The following is a 24,111-nucleotide window of genomic DNA, read 5'->3' as shown; positions in this document are numbered from 1 at the left end:
GGCTGAAATGCTCACTATAAAGACAGCCAAACTTTTACATATGTTAAACAAAATATGGAACAAACTGAAATTTTGACCTGATTGTGGTGCTAGATAAACCCACAAACTGTAAAGCTTCTGGTGTACAAGTGGAACATTTCATCTTAATGTTGTACTAGAGCTTGTATTCTAGAAGTCACCAAAAACATGGGGATATATCCTCTGGAAATTATAAATATGCACTGTCCATTTGCACTATCGCATTCTCATTAGTTAAGATATCTTACATTTCTCCCTCTTTCACACAGTGCATGCTGATCTGAGTTCTAGATGTCCTCTCACTCATCACATATCAAGAGAACTGCATTTTAATTTCAGTGTCCTCTTAACTCAGTTTTCCTTTTGCTTTCTTTGAGACCCACCTGTGTGTGCTCTTGTTTCAAGAAGCTTTAATAGAAATGCCATCATATTTGTATGTCATGTTATTCCAAAATGATTTGTTCAAATGTGGCAAAAAGTAACATGCTCCTAAATATTGGTATATGAAGGAAAAAACTCCTCTGTGTCTCTAAATTTCCTGTTTCTTTCTTTCTTTCTTTCTTTCTTTCTTTCTTTCTTTCTTTCTTTCTTTATTTCTGGTAGAAGCTATTTAGCACTAGGAAATTAAGCACTTATTTGACTGGGCCATTTGAAAAGCTCAGACAGCAACTGACTCTTTGATTGGCAGACTCCACAGTAGGGAGGAAATTAAGCTGTGAGTAACATAGGTGGGTTAAACTGACAGAATGACACAGAGAGTCTTTGAAGATGTGAAACCCAAAGCCCAAGTTACTATTGCACTGACCCAAATGCTACCAGAGAGAAACTGATGGTCCCAGATTTTTTTTAGCATAGTAAGGAGATGGGCCAGTAAATATGGAACCATGTGTGAGATTTAAGAGATTTTATTGGCATCTAGTAGTGAGGGTTGCAGATTGCAACCAGCTGAAACATTTCCAGAGTGGAATTCCATTAGTGTTCATTATTTGGGTGTCAGACACTGACATAAAAAGCTATCCTTTAACTTCAGCATGATAAAAAACTGGTTGCCATTACAGTTGAACCAACAACCACTGACCTTCACCTGGGAGGCTTCTTTTTCCCTTAACCCAAGCAAATACTGTCTGTTAATGAAGATTATGTGGCCTGCAATAGATATGGGCAGAATTAACCAGCTTGTCAGGTCCTTTTTGGTCCTCTTAAGGAAAGGTTTTAAATGATGTTTAAACAAAGAAGTTGCATGTAATTTGTAACATAAGGGGTGTAAAGCACTTTGAATGGGAACTGGGTAAAAATATCATCTATTGCCATCTGGTTAACAGGAAAGAGCAAACTTTTAGGTTCAGTTTACCTGAACATTTGCCAAAACTACATGCCAAAAATATTGTGTCTAGTTATCCCTTTCATCTCCTTGTCCAATCTCAAAGCAATGACAAGGGGTTTGATAGCTAGATCAAAGAGCAGGGAGCTGAGTGGGAAGACCTGTCGGGTTCCTGTGTACAGTGGAAAGTATTCAGATACAATACTGTTTGTTAGTGTGAACTGATGCCAGAGGTGAAGAGTATAAAGTCCTGATCCAGAAAATAAAATGTAGGCTAAAAAACTGTAATGAAAATGAAAAAAATGAATATTCTCATTCAGTTTTGTCAAAAGCCTTCTTGGTGTCAAGAGAAATAATGTTTTGTAAATGTACTGTCGTGTTCTAAGCACAAGTTTCTCTGTGTCTTTTATAGAGAGAGTTTTGAATTGTTATTGATGCACCAGTTTCTGTTCAAAGAAATCAACACAGGGTGTATCTGCATATTGAGAATCAAGATTTGAAATAAGCCAAGTCCATTCTACCATTCTCTAAGTATGTTTTTTGATCTGGTATGCGGTACTTGACATTTGACCTAGCAGGAACGCTTTAAGGGATTCCCAGACTGTGTATTTAGCAATGTCTGGTATATCCTTAAATTCCAGGGGGAATTTATCCTACAAGTTGTCTTGTAGGATAAACAATGAAGTCCTCATCTTACAGCATTCAAAGGTCCGATCTCCATGTTTGTTGAAAAAGATGGTTGTTTGGGAGAACAGTAATCAATTCAGTGAATAGCAGAATGGTCGAATATAACTATGGCATGATATTTACAAGAAGATACTGATGGGATGAGTCCCTTGTCTAGCCAAAAACAGCTGATTCTAGAATATGAATGATGGAATGGTGGAAAAAAAAATTATTATTTAGAGGTAGGGTAAATTGTTTGCCATCGAGCTATAATAGGCGTTGAGAAAGAATTATTAACTCTAGCAGGGCCGAGCGGAAATGGCGCAAGTCAAAGCTTCATGTTCATTATGAAATTTATAAAGAAAAGTTGTACGTGTTCAACCAGATCTTACGTAGAACAAGGGAGAGGTACTTTTCTGAAATTATTGGAAACTGCAGTAACAACTCGCATGTCTTATTTGCAACAGTGAACAGATTAACAAACCCTCCAGCTCAACTGCCGTTGGAACTGACCTTCACATCTAAGTGTAATGAGTTTGCAGTATTCTTTTGCGACAAGGTTCAGACCATTAAAAATGCCATCAATTCCACAACGCCAATAACAACCCTGCAGCCACCTAGACACTTAGAGCTGACTCATTTTGCACCTGTAACTGACAAAACTGTCCAAGAGATCATCATCAGTCTGAGTTCATCTACATGCTGCCTCGATGTGTTACCCACTAGATTTCTAAAGTCTGTGCTGAGCAGTTTGTTACCACCACTCGCTCACATATTTAGCATGTCACTACAATCTGGAACATTCCCAAAGGCCTTGAAAACTGTGGTCATGAAGCCTCTCCTAAAGAAGAGCAGTCTTGATGCCACAGTACTGAACAACTACCGGCCCATTTCAAATCTGCCGTTTTTAGGCAAAGTCCTTGAGAAAGTTGTTTACCAACAGCTTACTGACTTTCTCCTAATGAACAACTCCTTTGATGTTTTCCAGTCAGGTTTTAGACCCCATCACAGCACTGAGACCGCTCTTATTAAGGTGACAAATGACATCCGCCTGAACACTGATGCAGGCAAAGTCTCAGTTTTAGTCCTGCTAGATCTGAGTGCTGCTTTTGACACTGTCGATCATGAGATCCTTTCACAGAGACTAGAGGACTGGGTGGGCATCTCTGGCACTGCCCTAAATTGGTTGAAGTACTTTGTTGAAATTGGTAACTGTGTCTCAGACTACATGGCCTTGACCTGTGGGGTGCCCCAAGGGTCAATCCTGGGACCCCTTCTGTTCAATCTCTACATCACGTTTCAAATTATTATGCAAATTGTATTTAAGTGTCATAAAGATTAATTTTTTTGTTTTTCAATTAAACTCATGGATGGTATTGTGTCTCAGGGCTCTTTGGATCACTGAAATCATCTCAGACACCTGTGATAATTAGTTGGCCAGGTGAGCCCAATTAAAGGAAAAACTACTGAAGAAGGATGTTCCACATTATTAAGCAGACCACCATTTTCAAGCAATATGGGAAAGAAAAAGGATCTCTCTGCTGCTGAAAAGCGTGAAATAGTTGAATGCCTTGGACGAGGTATGAAAACCTTAGATATTTCACGAAAACTTAAGCGTGATCATCGTACTGTTAAGAGATTTGTGGCTGATTCAGAGCACACACGGGTTCGTGCAGATAAAGGCACAATGAGGAAGGTTTCTGCCAGACAAATACATCGGATTAAGAGAGCAGCTGCTTAAATGCCATTACAAAGCAGCAAACAGGTATTTGAAGCTGCTGGTGCCTCTGGAGTCCCGCGAACATCAAGGTGTAGGATCCTCCAGAGGCTTGCAGTTATGCATAAACCTTCTATTCGGCCACCCCTAACCAATGCTCACAAGCAGAAATGGCTGCAATGGGCCCAGAAATACATGAAGACAAATTTTCAAACAGTCTTGTTCACTGATGAGTGCCGTGCAACCCTGGATGGTCCAGATGGATGGAGTAGTGGATGGTTTGTGCATGGCCACCATGTCCCAACAAGGCTGCGACGTCAGCAAGGAGGTGGCGGAGTCATGTTTTGGGCCGGAATCATGGGGAGAGAGCTGGTCGGCCCCTTCAGGGTCCCTGAAGGTGTGAAAATGACCTCTGCAAAATATGTGGAGTTTCTGACTGACCACTTTCTTCCATGGTCCAACACGAAGAACCGTGCTTTCCGAAACAAAATCATCTTCATGCACGACAATGCACCATCTCATGCTGCAAGGAATACCTCTGCATCATTGGCTGCTATGGGCATAAAAGGAGAGAAACTCATGGTGTGGCCCCCATCCTCCCCTGACCTCAACCCTATCGAGAACCTTTGGAGCATCCTCAAGCACAAGATCTTTGAGGGTGGGAGGCAGTTCACATCCAAACAGCAGCTCTGGGAGGCTATTCTGACATCCTGCAAAGAAATTCAAGCGGAAACTCTCCAAAAACTCACAAGTTCAATGGATGCAAGAATTGTGAAGCTGCTATCAAATAAGGGGTCCTGTGTTAAAATGTAACTTGACCTATTAAGATGTTTTTGATTGAAATAGCTTTTGATTTCAGTAAATATGACCTCCTAATGCTGCATATTCAACAAATGACTATTTTCAGTTCTTTACAACCTAGAAAATGTCTTGAAACTCTGTTGTGCATAATAATTTGGAACAGTGCATTTTAAGTTTTTTATTTTTTAAAAAAATACTGTTTTCATTGGGAGGTTTGTTCAATAACATTTGAATTAAACTTTAACAGCTGATGACTTGAAAATTATGCTGACTGTCATTTGCATCAACTATTTAGGAAAATCAGAGAAAAATATAATTTGCATAATAATTTGGAACGCAGTGTACATGCTGCCTTTAGGCCGGTTAATACAAAGTAATAATGTGTCCTACCACAATTATGCAGATGACACTCAGATCTATGTCACACTGACAGCAGGTGAATATGGACCAGTGGATTCACTCTGTCACTGCATCCAACAGGTCAGTGTGTGGATGCAAAACAACTTTCTCCAGCTAAATTCAGACAAGACTGAAGTCATCATATTTGGTCCACAGAAACAAAGAGAAAGTGTCAGCAGTCACCTCCAGTCTCTCTCTCTAAAACCTACAAATCAGGTTAGAAATCTCGGGGTAATAATGGACTCAGACTTGAACTTTAACAGCCACATCAAATCAATAACATCAGCAGCTTTTTACCATCTAAAAAACATTGCCAAAATCAAAGGTATAGTGTCTAAACCTGACTTGGAGAGACTTATTCATGCATTTGTCTCCAGCAGGTTAGACTACTGTAACGGCCTGCTCACTGGCCTCTCCAAACGGGCCGTAAGACAGTTGCAGTACATCCAGAATGCTGCTGCTCGGGTCCTGACCAGAACCAGGAAGTACGAGCACATTAGTCCTGTGCTCAGGTCTCTACACTGGCTTCCTGTGGCTCAGAGAATAGACTTTAAAGCAGCTCTGCTTGTGTACAAGTCTATCCACGGCCTAGCACCAAAGTACATCTCTGACATGTTAGTGCCATACGAACCATCTCGGACTCTGAGGACCTCAGGGACCGGCCTCCTGCTGGTGCCCAGAGTCAGGACTAAACATGGGGAATCAGGATTCCAGTTTTATGCAGCTAAAATCTGGAACAGTCTTTCTGAAGATGTGAGACAGGCCTCTACTCTGACAATGTTCAAATCCAGGCTCAAAACAGCACTATTTCACTGTGCATATGACTGAAAGGATCTTATCTGCACTCTTCTCTTTTAAAGTTCATTTTATAATGATTATTTATGTTTTTATTTTGTATTGTGATTTTAATGCATTTTCTTGTTCTGTAAAGCACTTTGAATTACTTTGTGTACGAATTGTGCTCTACAAATAAACTTGCCTTGCCTTGCCAGAATAGGAAGGTAAGATATTTTGTCTAGTCCTACTAGATCTGTTCAAGCTTGAATTCACGACACAATCAAAATTGACACCAAGGATGAGTGAGTGTTAAGATGTGATAACGTCATTGTGAATTTTGGAAAAATTATGAAACATCCCAGTTTGGGGTGTAAAGATTGGCAGGTATAAAGGGCATGTTGTGCAATTTGCCAGTAACAATGACACGGTGGCCATTAATATCAGAGATAATATTAGAGAGAATGAATAGAATGTTCTTCTTTATGAGTATCACTACTCTTCTGGATCTTACATTAAATTTAGAATGATATATCTGGGCAACCCAGTTCTTCTTAAATTTGCAATGTTCTGTTTCACAAAGATGTGTTTGTTGTAGATATATAATATCCAGCTTAAAGGTTTGGATATGTGCAAATACTCTCATATTTGAATTAATTATTTGTCTTTGACAGATGACATACAACTTGCTATAATCAAACTGCATTGTAGGTTTAATTGCCTTTTTTTTTTTTTTTTAGGTATTTCCGCGTTCTCTTTGGTTCACTTTTAAAGCATATTGGCAAATTACTTCAGGATGCTTAAGTTATTATGTTGTAGGGAAATGGTGATAGGACTGAATAAGTTTGCTTCTCTCTACTCATTTTGAATATGTTGTGATTTCTTTATCACAGTGTTAATTTTGTCAGCAACTTTTATTTCATGACTAAACTGTAACAACATAATGAAAAAGGTATTGACAACAAAAGACACAGCAAAAAAAAAAGTCTATTATGCTCTGACAAGGACAGACGTCAGACATATGAAATAAATACATTAAGTCGGTAACACATTCTCAGAGGGGTAGCAGAGATGGAAATTGTGACAAATCGTTCACCCATTATCTTGAAGGGATTATAGTGTCTGAACCGTTTACAGGTATACACACTTACACTGTAAGCAAGATAGTTGGTAATATCTCATATGGTAATATGAGGTTGGAGGCAGCAGTGCGTTAGTCAGTGTTCTTAATAGGTAACAATTCAGCCAAATAACGGTATCTGGCATCTTTACTGACTTTACCCGAATTAACACTGTATGGGAAAGCACTGCGAAGCGTGCTGATTTTCCGTGAAGTGCTTCCTGTCCCTTTCGGGGCCCCCGTACTGTGAAAAAAGACAAACAAAGAAACAAACAAAAAAAACATTAATTGCAGGTCAGGGACTGGACATGAACCCTGGTGTCCTGTGGGGCTCTCATGTTTGAATACTGCATGACAGAGGCACACTCTGCCAGTAATAATTTATCTGGATAGTAGATTGCTATTACGGAATGTAAAAAAAACATTGCTGCGGAAATAGTTATGGTCATGAATAGTATCAGAAATTGGGTTTGATATAATAAGAATCATATTACCCAGTGACTGGGCACATCTAACTGGCAGGAACCACAGAACAGATTGAGAACATGCTGGCAACATTATATATCTTATGTGGCCTGGGAATGCCTCAGGATCCTACAGAAAGAGCTAGAAAACATTGCTGAGGAGAGGGATTTCTTCCTTGCTTAGCCTGCTGCCACAGCTGCCCCCTTGGAGGATATTAAAGAGGAACTATCCCCATTTTCAAAATTCATACATATTATTCCTATGGTCTAAGACAGTCCAAAAATAGCATTAACACCAACATCTCCCTCTTTAATCCAAAAACTATCCTTCACTGTGAACTTTGACCCACTAACTTGCAGCCTTCACTCCAGTCAGCTAACCTCTTGTAAAATCCTGACCCTGAAGACCTTGAGCAGCCCCCTTTCCTGGGGACTCACCTGGCCATCTCCATAAGGTATCTGGGGCCTTAGCACATAAAAGGAAACAAAGGCCTCAAAGATGCCAACACCCTAAGCTGCCCTGTGCCACAGAGACTCGGGTGCCCAGTGACACCAAGCCTCAGCTGCCTAACATTGCCGAGCTGCCGCTGCCCAGCAACCCAGAATCTTCACAGCCCCACACCATGGTTGACCCCCAACTGGGCCCCAGACTGGACCCCAAGTCAGTTTCCTGGTGATGTCTGTCTTTTCTTCCCAGCTGACGCCAAGTCTGTTCTTTCGTCAGGGGTCTGGACAAAATCCTGTCTGTCTGTCCTGTTTGTGCTTTTGCTTGGGGCCCTAGATGATGCCAAGAATGTTCCTGCTTCAAGGGTCCCAGATGATGCCAAGATGTTGGGCACTCCCGCTGATGTTAAGAATGTTCTTGAGTCAGGGGTCCTGTGAAATACAAACTGGACTGGTACTTGGGAAGTACTGTGGATCCACAAAATCAGTCTCCCATTCATTGTCTGTGGAACAGCTTCAGACTTTATGCCCTATGACATCACACATTTAAGACTTACTTCTCTGGTATCTGGTTTTGACAGAGGGTAGTTCATGCTCACAAATATTGATTGAATGTTCCTAGACCATGGAAATAACATACTGGAAATTAAATTATTATCTTTGTGGGTAAAACATATGACATAGGTGAGTTACTGTGTGTATGTGGATGGAAGTGGTCAAAAAGATTGCCTACTGAGCCTTTAATGTGATGAGTATTGCCTGTGCATGACTTGCCTTTTACATACAGAGTGCTGAACCTATGAATAGCTTATGTGCCGTGAGGCAAAGGTGCATGAATCAAAGCAAAGGTGTTGAGGAGATTCAACACTGTTTCTGTGTTGGAGACTTTCTCCCGCATTGACGTAGTGAGTCATCTCTCAGCGAGGTGAGCAGCAGTTGCAAGGCTGGACACAGGCTGGAAGGATGTGGAGCACCTTGGCTGCGAAAGCTTCAGAACTCAGAGCTGAGATCAGCCACCCAAAGGTCTTCATTGCGTTTTTAAGTAGCCAGAGGTGCAGTAGTAAGATGACTCAAACGCCAACAGATGTGAAAGACTGTGCTGATCGAGGCTGGCTGATGCAACACTGTCAGATCAAACCCATGCTCGGTGAGTCAAAGCAGGGAGAGACACATCAGTGGCAGGAAATATGTAGATTTCCAAGCACAAGATCACATATGAGATGCAAACACACATATCGTCATTCAGTAGAAAACATTTTTGACACAGTAAAGCAATACATTCAACAATCCTATACCAATCCCCAAAAGGTCACTGTCTTTACTCTTGTATGTTTCATAGCTAAGTGTTTCTTCTCTTTCATGCAGATTTAGCCATTGCATGTTGATGTGTGGGTCATTCTATGGCTAATCTCTGTAAAAGACTGACAGCTCTTCATTTACATTGAACTACAATCTATTATGTTTTCCTTTGGCAGGAATTCAAGCCAACACATTGTAACTAAATAATGTAAAATACAGTGTGTCCATGATTTGCATACTGACCTCTTAATAATGGCTATCCTTATAGAGTGTATATAGGCAGTTTGTACATTTTTAATCATGATATCACTTATTGCTCATCACATTTAGTTCACATGAAGGACTTGACACATCACATGCAGGAATAATTTCTAAATGATTAAAGCCAACATAGCATAGTACAGGCTTTCCCCAGGAGCTTTGGTTTCCTCTTAGATTCCAAACAAATCTAGTTTAGGTTAATTGGTGATTCTAAATTACCTGCATGCTTATCATTTGTATTTTCAAACAGTATGTTTCACTTTTCATGTCAAAAGTGGAAACGCTATAGGACTAACTAATCAATGTGTTTGGCAAATGTAATGCTATCTTGGGTACACTTTCCATGACCCAACCCTCAACATGGGAGGATGAGGGTCACATAGAATAAAGTCATAAATTTACAAGAATAAATTCAAAATATCAAACTTGCCATTTTTGGTAAAAAAAAAAAAAATAAAAATAAAAAAAGAATAAATAAGCTAATTATTACAGTACTTTTATGTTACTTTCACCAAAATAAAGGGGGGATCGAGCACGCACATCGAAGATATTACAGGTGCAGGACCAACAAGCAAACAGACTTTTTTTAAAAAAAAGGGGTGAAGTGCGCACACTGTTGTAGCTTCCTGACGAAGATCCATGTGATCAAAATGTTGATCTTATATAATAAACATTTGAGGAGCTACAACAGTGTGCAGACTTCACCTGTTTTTTTTTTTTTAAACTTTCACCAAAATAACCTCAGAAGTATGATTCTGCATTACAAATGAATTAGGCTGATGTTTTGCAGCAGTTAGCTGAGGCTCAGAAGTTCCAGTTTATTACAGTCATTTTAAATCCAGTGCTGCGCAGGTCTGACCCATCCACGCATTCACATACAGTGGTTACCACTTTGTATTAGAACCCCCTGCTTATGTTAATAGTAGCATGATGATATGATGCCTTGGGCACAGGGAGGGTCAGGCAAAGGATCAAACTCTGATCATTTATGAAATAGGTTTCTATATTTTGGCTTACCTAATTATATGAGACACAATAGACAAATGTTGAGGTTAGCACAACAAACAGAATTGCGTGTGAGTCAGGCACCGTGAGGAGCACAAATTAATACACTGGAGCTGGAAGACCCGATCAAGTTCAGAATCCAGTTGCCACTTTTAAGTTTTCTAAGGTATTTGAATTTTGTTAGTTAAGTTAAAGGGTGGTTCTGAGGATTAAGTAATGGGGGATTTGTGAGAAAAGAAAAGAAAAAAGGAAGCTGAGATATCCTGAATTCCTGTTGAAGTTAAGCTTCAGAAATGTTAGATCCTACAGTTCCCATAATGCAACTCAGAGATGTCTTTGGGTTGATCCTTAATCACTGGTTAACACCCATTTTTTTTTAAAACTGTGGACACCCAGTCTTAAATTGAAGTTGAGATAACCCTGATGACACCACCGTGACATCATCAGGGTTATATTACATAGGCTGAGAAGTTCTCACCATGTTGTCTGATCTTCATGTGTGATATCAGCAGAGTGTCCCTGGTATGGCATCAGTGGTATAAATGTGTATATCCTAAGTATTAGGCTAAATGTTTGACCTACATTTCAGGCAGCTGTTTGTTTACGAAAGTATTAACATCAACTTAAGACCTGCTGAAAATAAAAAATCCATCAGCACCCACCCATCAGCATGCCACCCCCCCCCCCCCCCCTTTTGTCATTTGCATAATGCAGTACAGTTCAACACCACCGCAAACTGCATGTTTGAAGTATATCCTCTTCTTCTTCTTCTTCTTCTTCTTTTTCTAAACTGCAGCCAAAATAATCAGAGCGTTGAATCAACACCTCTCTTAAACCATTTCAACACTAACTGAACATTATATACATTACATTAACATGATATGTATTGTGTTTTAACATTATATATGAGGGTAGGATTTATTGCAGAACTGTTGTATTAGACTGCAGGGTTTTAGGTTGACCCAACAGATTGGCAACTTAGTGTATTTAGTAGTCTCCCATTCTTGAGAATTGGAACAAATTGTGTCCTACGTATAATCATATTTGTTTTATTAAGCTAAATTTTGTTGTGTGAAAATGTTAGCCCTTTAAAAATGTTGCCAAGATTTTTGTCAAATCTGATTACCCAGGGCCCCAACATACACTGTCATTTCTTTCCCCCAGAAAAGGGTTCCAAAAAAGAAAACAAAGGAAAGGGAAAGAAAGCAAACTGACATAATGATAATAATAATAACAACAATAATGAAATCCAAAAGGTGAATGAAAGAGATAAGAATTAAGAAAGGGTCAGTGGGGGCCCACACAAACTGCTTTTGCATAGGGCCCAGACATTGGTGCTGCACCCTGGGTTTTACTACTTTTACCTGAGCATCACAGTAGGCTACTACCTCAAATGAACGGCATTCAGAGGTAGTAGTAAATACTGAGAAGGTAAAAACACGAGCAAAGAATGTGTGCTTTCAGGAAAATATTCAGTGAATCAATGTTAAAACCCCACGTTTAGTACCTAAAATAGACCAATAATTACGTGTGAGCTTCAAACTTTGAGCTTCATTTGCTTTTAGTGTGTTCCATTGGCCAACGCTAGGAGCTGTTTGTGGTGCTGAATGCACGGCGGCGGCGGCGCTGCCCTGAAGAGGAGGCTCCCAGCACAAAGCTCAGAGCGGGGCAGCGGCAGCGGCAGCAGCAGCTCTACAGTCCACAGGCTTCACTCACTGGAGTCAGTGCACTCAGTAGTCTGTGGCCGTGGCGGCGGACCGAAACTCAAAGCCCATCGTCTTTGTCAATGAGTAAATTCTGACAACAAAGCCGGGCTGAAGTCACCGAGAGGAGCGCTTCGTATGTGTAGTCGGTGTTCGGCGGAGCTCTCAGTGTTTCAGTCCGCCACAGGAAAAGTGTTGATCCCAAGGACGTTCACTACTAAAAGCTTGAGAAGCGCAAAACGGAGGAAAAACGTGATGAACGCAATCAGAGATTATTATCCTCTCCTGCTTGTTTTTGTGGCGGCGGTGACGGACGTGGACGCAAAAGGTAAGAATTTTGAGAAAATATTAATTCAGTGGTTTTTAATTCTGGAGTGCTCAGAAGAGCTTTTCAGCCCTCGACCTCGTTACTACTGAATGAGATGTTTTTCATGTGGATTTTTTTTGTCTTTACGCCCGGGAAGCTTTCCGTTTTCACCGTTTCCTTTCCTCAGTCTGTCCTCCATGTGCTCACACAGCTCACTGATCTTCCTCACAAAACACACTCCTTAATGTGACCAACACATCAACACTAATAGAGATGTGCTATTTTGTTATAATTCAGTCAGATAATATATGCAGAGCGTACATATGGTACCTATCCTCAAAGCCTATTAAAGTTCAGTCAGAACACATTTCACGTAATAAAACCTACTGTCTAATAACAGTTACAACTTCTTATATGATTACTATATGGTTTCGTTATCAGTTTTCAATTTTCAAGGGAAGAAAACTCAAGTAGGCTAGGCAAAGAGGCTGATAAAAATGTCATTTTCCAGGCTTGGAAAAAACTAGAAGTGCTCCAAATGAATGCAGCCTATCTCCTAGTGCTCTTGTCACAATAGTGGAATGGCTGATAGTGTTTTTTGCAGCTTCCCTGCATTATTCATATCCCCTGACAAAACAGAGAAGGCTACAAAACATGGGTGATGTTAGAAAGTCGTCTCCCTGGATAGTTGCAGCAATTTGAACAATCACTCAATATTTTTTCCTTCCCTGCACTACAAATTAAGTCCCAGAGATTGTTATTAAATTAGTTCTCATACTGCATAGTCTGTGCATCAGAAATGATTATCCAGAATTTCATACAAACTCCTCTTTGTGTTGGATAGATGACAAGAAATAAAGTTGGGAAGGGAAGAAGTTGTCTGAAGACAAACTCCTGCTCTGTCAGGCATCTTTTAATTGGATGTGTTTGTGTAGACACAGCTGACACCAGCTGACTCCACAACCTTGTAATTCAGGTTGTGATGGATGCTTACGCCTGTGTTTGTGTTTGCATAATCACATGGAATTGTGTTGACTGGTTTTGTACGTTAAGGTCTGTAGTCTGACTGCTGACATGCTGGTGAGTGTGTACACAAAGCAGGTGATTCATTGTGACAGATGGATTTAGCTGCTTACTGTATTCAGTCTGTATTCAAATACTTAAAGGCTTGATGATTTTGATGTTAGGAGGCGAGTTTCATATACAGAATCAACCATTAGAAATGTAATGAGAAGTTGAACAAGTCCTTTTTTACTAACTGCAAAACACAACACTACAGTAATTAGTACTGTATGTTCTGCTGTACACAATAAGTATATAGGGTTTAATCAGGCTGCAGGCTGATGTGTGGGAACTCACAGGATCTTTGAATAACTAAATGGAGATCTGCGTTCTTCAGTTAAGCTCCTGACTTTTTTTACAAGGACATTTTTTTGGTCACAGGAAGATGGTAAAAACTCTGGCAGAGAAATGGAAAGATAAGAAAAATGTACCAACTTTTTTTTGTTTATCATTTATTAAATTGTCATATTTAATTTGGTTATTTTTTCAACCACTTCTTTGTACACTTACATATAGTAAAATTTCACAGAAAGTACAAGATGTAATTTCTAACAAAATACGAACACATGTTACATGATCCAAAGGATCTGGGTGGAGAAAAATCGGTGACACTTTCTCATCAGACACCCATTGTGAAGGATTTATAAGCTGTAACTAATGATGCTTTAGGGGTGTTGTGATAAAACAGGTAGCCTATTGACAATAACCCTGGTATTTAAAAATGAAATATGGGTACTGTGCTAATAATACACATATATTAATATGTTGTAAAAAATCCAGCACCTCAAATCATTTCCGTTTTTTCCCTTCTCACTTTGTCTCCCTCCCCCAATACCATCTGGTTGCCTTCTCACTATCCATTAAGTGTAAGTGCTCTTTTTGTACGATTTTGTACAGTTATGGTTACAGACTGTCTCTCCACCAGAGGTGGTTCTAAAATTTGAGGACCTTGAGGCCTTAGCCCTGTCCTCTGTGGGGGGTCTGGGTGGATCCTCCCTCAGGAATATTTTGATGAACAAGCTCTATTGTGAGGCACTCTGGCATCTTATTTTATATCTTAAAATTAATATTTACTATTGAGTAGAAACAGAATACTTTGCAACTGCTATTATTGAAAATAAGAGAATTTAAGGTACTTGTAAGTGAGTATTTCTATTCAATGCTGTTATACTTCTACTCCTCTACATCTCAGAGGGAAATAGTGCATATTTTTTTTTACTATACACTACATTTATTTGTCAGCTTAAGGTACTTTAAAGACTCAAATTAAAAATACAAAATATGATCAACTAATAAAATATGATGCATCATTATAGATTAAACTACTCAGCAGAATATATAAAGCCTTTAACACTTTCTCTCTCTCTCTCTCTCTCTCTCTCATGCATGTGTTCACACAAAATGTGCTGCTTTGATGAAACAGAGGACTCCAAACTTGCGTTTTTGATTAACTCTATTATATTATTATTGAGGGCTTTAATGCATGGACAAAAGACAAATAAATCAGATATGTTTTTATTATTCAGCCCATTTTTATCTTTGGAATATACATAAAGCCTATATATTTAGATTTGCAGCTTTTAATAAAACAATTGGGGCTGGAGCCTCAGACGCCCAGGCCTTACAATGTCACTGCTCTCCACCTACCCACACTGTATTTTGAGTGTAATTCATTTGCTATAAAAAAAGAGACAAAATGCACAATAAACAAAGTTAAAGATGAAATGACTGATAGCATTGTTATAATTATTTCCATTACAAATTGCATAGATATCATTATACTATTGTTATCATGGCCACGATAATTGTGCAGTGAAAATCTGATATCATACCAGCTTTAATATCATTATAGTTTAACTTTTGGGTTGGCTTCATGTGTGTATGCCATGTTACCAAGTCATTAATAAATGGTTATAATAATGGAGCCAGTCTGCTGCAATAAATGTTTGGTTGTTAATTCATTTTGGTCCAGATGATGCCCATCTGAAGCCTTTCTGCGGAAGATCAGAGGTCAGACTGTTTACTGGAAGAGTATCCCTGCGTTTCCCCCTGGAAACATAGAAGTGGGTCCAGAAAATGTGCAATTTCTCAAAACTAAATAACAAATATAAATGATCCAGCAGCACTACATCACTTATTTCCAGGCGCATTACTGACCTCTTTCAACACTGGTGCTATAAATCAAAAATAACATAGTTTAACACAATGCATGACACTCTCACATTGTTCCAATTCTTTATTGAAGACATATAATTTGTGTACTGAGTGTAATATTCAAAACCCAGATTTGACCCTGTTTTTACAGCTTCACTGGTACACCCAGCTGAAATATTAAAAAATGAATTATGGGGTCGGTGGATAACCCTAAAAATCAAGTTTTTCAGCATAAAAAAATAACGTTTGTTTCATTAAAGTGTTTTTGTCAGTTGACAAACATTTTAAGAAGTCTGTCATGATGAAAAACATTTTTTGATATTTTTGAGTAGGATGGAATTACTAAGTAAAATTATCTTAACTAAAATAATTTGACCATTAAATATCATTGCAACTTTTGCATTAATATTAAGTTGGTTCAACTTATTAAAGCTTTTCGAGGTGAAAGCAGAATAATCATGCTGGTAGTATTAAACTAATGGAGTTTGTCAAATTATAAAAGACTCAGAGGACTGACTCTATAATGCCAGAGTTGGAACTACTTAAAAAAGATGCAAGCAAATTGTTACCTTCCTTTTTTAAAATTATTATTATAATTTTTTAGTTGAACCAGTGGAATTCTTTTTTAGAGTGTTCTCTCTGCTTTGTGGATCATTTTAGACACATTTCCATATAACTCAGCCTGACATGTTGGTATTACTGGAAACACTGGGATCCTACGGAGAATGTTAAACTACATGTTGTGGATCTGAACAATGCTTGGCTGCTCAACTTGTAAGACTCTACCTGCTAGTGGGTGTGGCATGATTTGAATGGTTTAGGCCTCTGTTTGTGTGCCCCAGCTTTCACATTTTTTAACATTAGAACCCTCTGTTATAGTAATATGCACACAGTATATACCAAAGCATCCACTCTATCGCCTTTTTAGGTTTTGGCCATGTACAGTAAGTCTTCTCACTCGTCAGTGTTCATCCATCATCAGCACTGTTTAGATTAATCAGCTTTATGAGATGCTATTCTTACTCTAATAGACAAGCATCACCCAAGGCAAGTGATACTTCACATTAACAATGGCCATCCTTCACCCTGCCCCCTGATTAGCCTGTAATCAGCAGTGCCAGGACCCTGCAGCCTCTTCATCTGGCTTCTATGTCTTGCTATGATACTGATTCAAAGCTCTTCACTGTCACTGATGCACAAAACAGCTCGCTCTTTCAGAGCTCAAAAAATACCTTGCCTGAAACAAATATAGTGTTTTTGGGGAAGCAGAATGGCAGAGGCTAGAGACACTGTCATTTTCTGGATCATGGCTGACTGCAGGGGTGATGGTCTGGAGCTGACCTTCACCTCTGACCTCTCTAGAAGGTGGACAGTCTCCCAGCAAGGGTCTTTAACATTATGTTCCCCTTTACAAAACACACAATTTACAAGAGGAATCTGGTGATGCATGTTTTATCCCATTTATTACAGATCACAAATACTGTACATATGAAACATCCTCCAAAGCATGTCACACTGTTTCCTGTTTTGAATGTCTTTGTTTTTCTGCTCTCCAGGCAGCCAATTGTTTCCATTCATGGCTGCATGGTATGAAAATCAATTTGCACAGGCTGGAACCCTCACACTGATCTTTATGTCTGCTCTGTTAATACAGCACAAGCCTTTCAAATGAATCTGCATTTACAGCTACACAACAGTAAGTCAACAGAAGCAGACGTGATATTCACTGTGATGGATACTAGCTCCAAATTTATGTATATTTTCTGTATGTTGAATTTTATATTTTAAATATTATTCAGTGAAATAAATGGCAAAAAATAGATAAGTAGAAAGTAGGAATACGTACTTTGGAAAATGTTCAGCAGTTATGTAAAGTTAACATGATTTGTGGGCGGATCACAGCCACAATAAGACAATCTGTGGAAAAAACAGGTGTCTTATTGACCCCGGTACTTTCAAATACACCTGTGCAAAGCACACTACACATGGCAACAAAATTGTATTTTGCCTAAAGACAAACATTTTGCTTATTAAAAATGCACATTTTGTTCTCAGGGTTGTAAATCAGTCAAATCAGCAGACACACTGCAGGAATCAGTACGTCACACTCATTTCCATCAACTGTGGTGTCTTTGATGCCTATTAGGATACGTTTCCACACTTCTGTTCAGAAATCATATAAGAAAATTTTTTTTTCAGATAATAATAATAATCATCATCATCAGGGGTGACGTAGTGGGGGAAAAGTGGTGCTGATTACCAAGGGCCCCAATGTGAGGGCTGGCCCTGGGTACAACAGCAAGCTTACACTGGTTATCATTGAGCTGTCCCCGGAACCTGAGGCAAGTGGTGACACCACTCATGGTGGTGGAGACCAACTGGTTGAGGTCACCTTATGCGGGGGTTGTGAGTTTGAGGGTGCAGAAACAGAAATTGTACAGGGCCTTGTTGTTGATGCGGTAGGTCTCATCTGTGTTTTCTACAAGCTGGTGGACTGATATGTGCTCTTTTTATTTTTATTTCTAAATATTTAGTGCCATAACTACATTATGCACAAAGACTATGTCATGCACAGGTCCCAGAATTTGATGCAACAGCCCTGCTTACCATGCTTAGATATTTTCTTCAGTTTTCAGTCATCCAGTGTTACAGTGCAAACAGGACTGAAATTAAAATATTTCTATGGTGAAGTTTCACCTAAATATAAACTTTAACAGCTGTTTGCTATGTGTTGAAAACCTGTGGATGTACAGGGAAATTGCAATTTCACATTTCAACAGCTTTTTCCTTAACTTCTCCTTTTTAGTGAAATTGTCATATATGTATGGTTGTATGTATGTATGTATGTATGTATGTATGGGTGGGTGGATGTATTACACTCATTGTAGCCTGAATTATTCGGTATGTGACAATATATGGCATTGAGCTTGAAGATTCTTTATTGGCTTTGTAAATAAGAAATATTGTGGCGTGTTGGGGCTAATGGGTGGAGTTCCCAGCATGCTGTGAGACACTGTGTTTAAGGCCATAAGCAAATGGAAACTGTGTTTAAATGTTTTCTAAATCACGTTACCTATTCTGCAGTGACTAATGTTTATGTATTTCACAATGGTTGTAATGGGTTGCAATGTTAAATTGTTCACATGGTTAGTGACCTTCCGTCTGTGTAGGTTTTATAATACAATCAGTTGATGTGCTCAATTAAAGAGCACCTCCTGGTTATTATGTCACCAAAGTGTGGAATTTTGCTCACTGCTAATTAATCTTGTGCTAAGGCATTCACGTCAAAAAGATATGGCATGCCTAGATAAAACATGTAGTGACTCAGTAAAAAGTAAAAATGGATTAAAACAGCCTAGAATTTCAAAGTGCACAATATCAAGTAGACTAGTGACTATTAATTCTTGAAAGCTAAAATTCAGAAAGACATCCTCAGTAATGATACAGGACTTCATCAAGGCCCTAAATATTTCAGTTACGTGTTTTAGTAGTGCATATTCCAAAATTTGGAAAACAAATTTGCATTTAATTACTGTATCCCAAACCACAGATCAATTAATACACAGTCATCTGTAGTCCTTTGGGATCTGGAACCCTGGAGTGGTTGCTAATTTTGCCTAGTTGGTAATCCAGCCTCGTGGCTAAAACATATAAATAATTGGTTTGGAATTTAATTGACAATGTCAATTTGTGGTTAACATATATTGATATTATTAAAGAACTGCACCTATAACACCTGTCAGCATTGCAAATACACAAGCTATAACAGTAAAGAAGTGTCCCCAGTCTGCAGTAGATCACTGCGCCCACAGAATCAGTAGTGAGGCAACAATGTTACCATTTCAGCTTTGGGTCAGTTTCAGCTCAGAGCTCAGATCCAGAAATGATCAGTCTTGCTTCTACCTAACGCTTTACCCTCAGTACTACACTCACTGCTGATTGCTGCTCTGTTATTCATCAGTTGGTCTCTCTCTGTCTACTGTCTGAGAGCAGGCATGGAGCGACACTGCGAGTTATGGTAGACCTGAAATAGGAGCTGTTTTGATGATGTCCCTGAGGTTTTAGGGTCAGGCATTCTGTCCTTTTTCTTTCAGATTACTGCCCAGATAAATACGTCGGCCCTGGCTGACCCGGAGCAAGCGATGCCTCTGGAGTCCCACCCCCGGGGCCTGCTTGCATTGCCACTGCCTGTCATCATTGTCAGCGCTCTGCTGGTAGAGCTGCCTGAAACTAATGGCTCCTGCAAGGCTGACTGGGCTAAAGGGGCTTTATTTTAGGCCAACAACAGCAACAACTCAGTACACCAAACACACACACACACACACACACACACACACACACACACACACACACACACACACACATTACAGTCTCCAAATTCTAAAGGAAGGGGCTGTTTGGTGCTGTTGGCCAAAGTAAAGAATGTAATCTCAAACAACCCAAACACACACACTGTTTTGTGTTAAAAGTCAAAAAGTCAAAACCACCAATGCCTTCCAAACTCTCAGTTATTAAGTGATCATGTTTCTCTGAGAGGAAGCAGTATGTTCTTGAGTTTCACATATGGCTTTATAACGTGTGGAAGGTATCACTAAAGGTGCAAGGTTTTTAGCAAGACTGAACACTAACTCCAGTCTTAGATTCACTGAAGCAATTCAGCATCAAATAAGTAAATGGGACAGTTTTGGAGTCATTGAAAGCAGAGCCGGATTTTTAAACAGAGTGGGTTTTTTAGGCCACAGACCCATTGGCATTGGAGCAGAGCTGTGTACATGGCTCTGCAGCAGACAAGCATGCCTTTCTGTGTGTGTGTTGGTTTTTTTGGTGTGTCATGTCCAACAGGCCAGAAAACATCTTAGTAAACAGTAGAAAGCAGCATAGAGGCCTATAAAAACTTAACAGTGGTTACCTCTTTTCATATATCTCCTACTTATTCATTCTCTCTTTCAAACTCAGTGCAGACTAATTTGGTTTTAATTTAGTTTGACTGCTGCTCGGGTTGAGATGGACGCTGTTTTGTGGTTAAAAAGGCTTAAATTAGCACAGTTACCTGGGTGTTGCATTTGCTGATCAGAGCCAGAGCCAATAAATGGTAAATGGGCCTGCATTTGTATAGCGCCTTTCTAGTCATCTAGTGACCATTCAAAGCGCTTTTTACACTACGAGTCACATTCACCCATTCACACACATTCATACACTGGTGGCCGAGGCTACCATACAAGGTGCCATCTGCTACTCAGTTTTTAACACACTCACACACTGATGGAACAGCCATCGGGAGTTCACTATCTTGCTCAAGGATACTTCGACATGCAGACTGGAGGAGCCCGGGATCGAACAGCTGATCTTTCAATTGGTGGACGACCTGCTCTACCTCTGAGCCACAGCCATGACAACTGCAGAGTCATTTGACCTCGGTGTGAATGCTGATTTTAACCTTTCCCATTACACTAAAAGCTAAAGCTATTAGCAGGTGTTAGTGTGTTTTTTTTTCTAGGTCTAGTTACTACTAGTTTTTATTCATATGTATCATGTAAGAACAATATAAACTGAAGCAGTAAAATTAGATGTGAACTTGGGGCCCCTCTATAAGACAGTTGTTTTAAGGCCCCTCTCAATTCAGTCTAAAATTTATGTTAGTTCTGCATTAAGGATTAGGAAATATATTTTCAATTATAACATTCCAAATAATTTAATTGCTGCAAACTAATATCTTAATAGTTAAACTGGAGCCTTCGAGGCCTTTTTTCACTTTGTAGTAGTCAGGCTGCTCACAGTCTTTGTGCCAACCTAGGCTAAACACATCCTTGATTGTTTAAAGCCGGTTAACTGACTCATTTTGCTAAATGGTGTTTTCTCATGGTGATTATTTTGGAAAGTTGTTAAAATGTTACCCAGCATTCCCTGTGCAACACACCTCTTGCAACAATTTTTGACTAGCCACCAGGAGGGATTGTAAAATCATCACATTATTTATTTATCCATTTAATGGTTAAATTACAGTTTTTGTAGATTTTATCTCTCTAGATGCAAAACTGAACTAGGCAAAATGGGAAATAGCCCAGGGGCCTCGCCTTTTAAGGGCCCCAAAGGCCCCAGATTAAATGTGCCAGTAGGCTACTTTGGTGTAATTCTATTAGGTTTAGAATTTGTTTGGTAAGATGCACCAAAGCACAATATAAACTGATATTATAAGGACATTTGTCATTTTGACCTATTCTTGAAGCACTAAAAAGCCCTGTTCAAAATTCTAGGTTCGGCATCTTAAGTATTCTGTTGGTATCATGCTTACCTAGTGCATATTCTTTAATATTTTTGTTTTTAATAAATTATCAGAAAACTAACAAACAACAAACTAGTAATATGTTATCAAGAAACTGTGAAATGTAAAGATGGTGACTCTAAGTATACCAAAGGCGCTTTTAAAAAAAAACACTGTAAGTAACTGTGTTGTTGAATGTAAACTTGTAGGTATTTTCACACACATCATTTTAATCATTATTACCAGCACAGATACAGTATTTGGAATTGTGATATTAGTTTTTCCCCCTCAGAATGTAAAATAAACATATGACATAATAACCTTGCTTTCAAACAAAAATAATCGAAGCGAGAACCAAACCTCTTTTCTGTCACAATTATATGGTGACAGGCTGATATCAGATATGGAGTTAAGGGACAGTTTTGCACATCAATATAGCAGTGGAAGCCTGCATGTGCTCGTTAAAATGATGGGCAGAGTGAGAGGTAGCCTTCTGCATTTTGAATTTGTCAGTCAGTCTGTGCTGGTATTGATCAGGCGTGCAATCTGAACGGACTTCATCAATTAGATGGTCCTCTTGGGGCCTGTCAGAGAGACCAATACAGTCATTATTTCCCTTGGCTTTGTCAGATTTCATTCAGTCCAGGTGTCCAAAGTAGCCACCAAAACAGGACACTATTTGATGGAGCTTCTGTACTGTATGTACAATATCACATCTAGGCCTGTGTTTGTAGCCATGACTTTTCATAAAGTGCTATTATTTGGTCAAAATTTGATTTTGTCCAAGACAAACGGCATTCCCTCAGCCTCAGCAAGGACATGTATTTAGGTATAGGTTGCAAATTTTAGCATGTTAACATGCTAAAGAAAAATGAGGGAATTGTGTGTGTGTGTGTGTGTGTGTGTGTGTGTGTGTGTGTGTGGTGTGTGTGTGTGTGTGTGTGTGTAAACTAACTACTTGTCCCATCAGCCTAATAGTTTGTGTGCACAATTATGACTGTAACCTGAAGAATCACAAGAACCTCGCAGTGTGGTCGCAGTGTTTCAAAATTGTTGACAAACTTGTTTTACAGATTGTTTTACACTGTCATTGGCTGCTGACTCCTCATTTCCCCCATCCAGCCAGTAGGGACCATAAGAATTTTGGAAATAGTCATGGCTAAAAACAACAAGCTTTACTGTCTGTTTAAAGCCCACATTTTGGCCCCTTGTTGTGGCTCAAAAACTGATATAGAAAAGTTTGGTCTCATTTTCAACCAGAGCATCTCCAGACTGATTCCATACCTAATATGTTATGATACACCATTTTTTCTGTGATTTTTGCCTCTATTTTGACTGTAAGGGAGCCGTGGGGGACACTTGCACTTCCGTAGCTCTCTGCTTAAACCCGGTTTTCTTCTGTTCACCACATGGCTTCATATCACACTTTCACTCATTTAGAAGCAATGCAATTTGCCGTCTGATTTTGTTGATTTGCTCCGTTTTTTTATATTTTTGCTCATAAGTAAGTAAGCAGGCTATGAAGTCAAATGGATTCTTTTTTGATCTCTTTCAATGTGTTTATTATTGTCATTTCCTTCTTTGCTGCGCTGTAGCCAACAGACAAAGACAGTAGGCCTACTGTTGAAAGTCCAGTTATGAACAACGTGAACAACACAAACAAGACAAGACAAGACTTGTGGCTGTGTTTTATTATTAAAAATATACTTATCCTCATATATTGTAGCCTATCTTCATATACAGTGCCTGTTAGCAGGAGAACTCAATCTGCTCTGTGCAATGTACTGCAACTCTGTCAAAAAGGCACGTATTTTTATTATTAGTTCTGGGATGCCTCTGAAACATGCTGAACCGTGTCTGCTAAAATTAAAAGGACGTTCTAAAGTGGTTGTGATCAGCTGGAGGGGGCAAGTTGCTGCCTGGTGGAAATCTGCATGCACTTTTCTAGTTTTATTTTTGTTACCTTTTCTCCTCATAACGTGGAAAACCTAAATGTGTGCAACACTGATGCAGAAACACTCCCCCTAAGATCTTTGTAAAATGACCCACATACCAGCTCTTTATAAAGCCTGTGCTGATCAATCAACCAGTGGCCCTGATGTTTCCTTAAGATGGCTGGACTACTATTTGTAGACTTTTATGGATTAATTTTCATGGTCTTTCTCTGTTCTCTCTCCAGAACACCTTGTTGCAAGATCTGTCCATGAGCACTCTTAGATTTACCTATAAATGCTCAATAAAACAAATAATAACTGTAAAAAAAAAAGGTTTCATTACATCCAAAGACTTGTTTATGGATGTACTTTATCACACTCCATTAGTGAGGAAACAAGT

At 39.2% G+C, this 24,111-nt stretch overlaps 1 protein-coding gene across 4 annotated transcripts in view; it reads left to right on the top strand.

Moving 5' to 3' along the window:
* The first annotated feature begins 11,933 nt into the window (after positions 1–11,933).
* LOC125889077 (seizure protein 6 homolog) overlaps positions 11,934–24,111 on the top strand; it is a 469,538-nt gene continuing 457,360 nt past the window's right edge. For all 4 annotated transcript variants that reach the window (XR_007449397.1, XM_049576748.1, XM_049576749.1 and 1 more), the window contains exon 1: positions 11,934–12,320. Coding sequence is in view for 3 of the 4 variants with exons in the window: in XM_049576748.1 (XP_049432705.1) it covers positions 12,131–12,320 (190 nt within the window). In the remaining variant the exon portion in view is untranslated. The remainder of the gene's footprint in view (positions 12,321–24,111) is intronic.

Source organism: Epinephelus fuscoguttatus, linkage group LG5 (genome assembly GCF_011397635.1).
Source record: "Epinephelus fuscoguttatus linkage group LG5, E.fuscoguttatus.final_Chr_v1".
Lineage (NCBI taxonomy): Eukaryota > Metazoa > Chordata > Actinopteri > Perciformes > Serranidae > Epinephelus > Epinephelus fuscoguttatus.
Note: the sequence above shows the minus strand (reverse complement) of the source record. Positions and strands in the feature narration are given on the sequence as shown.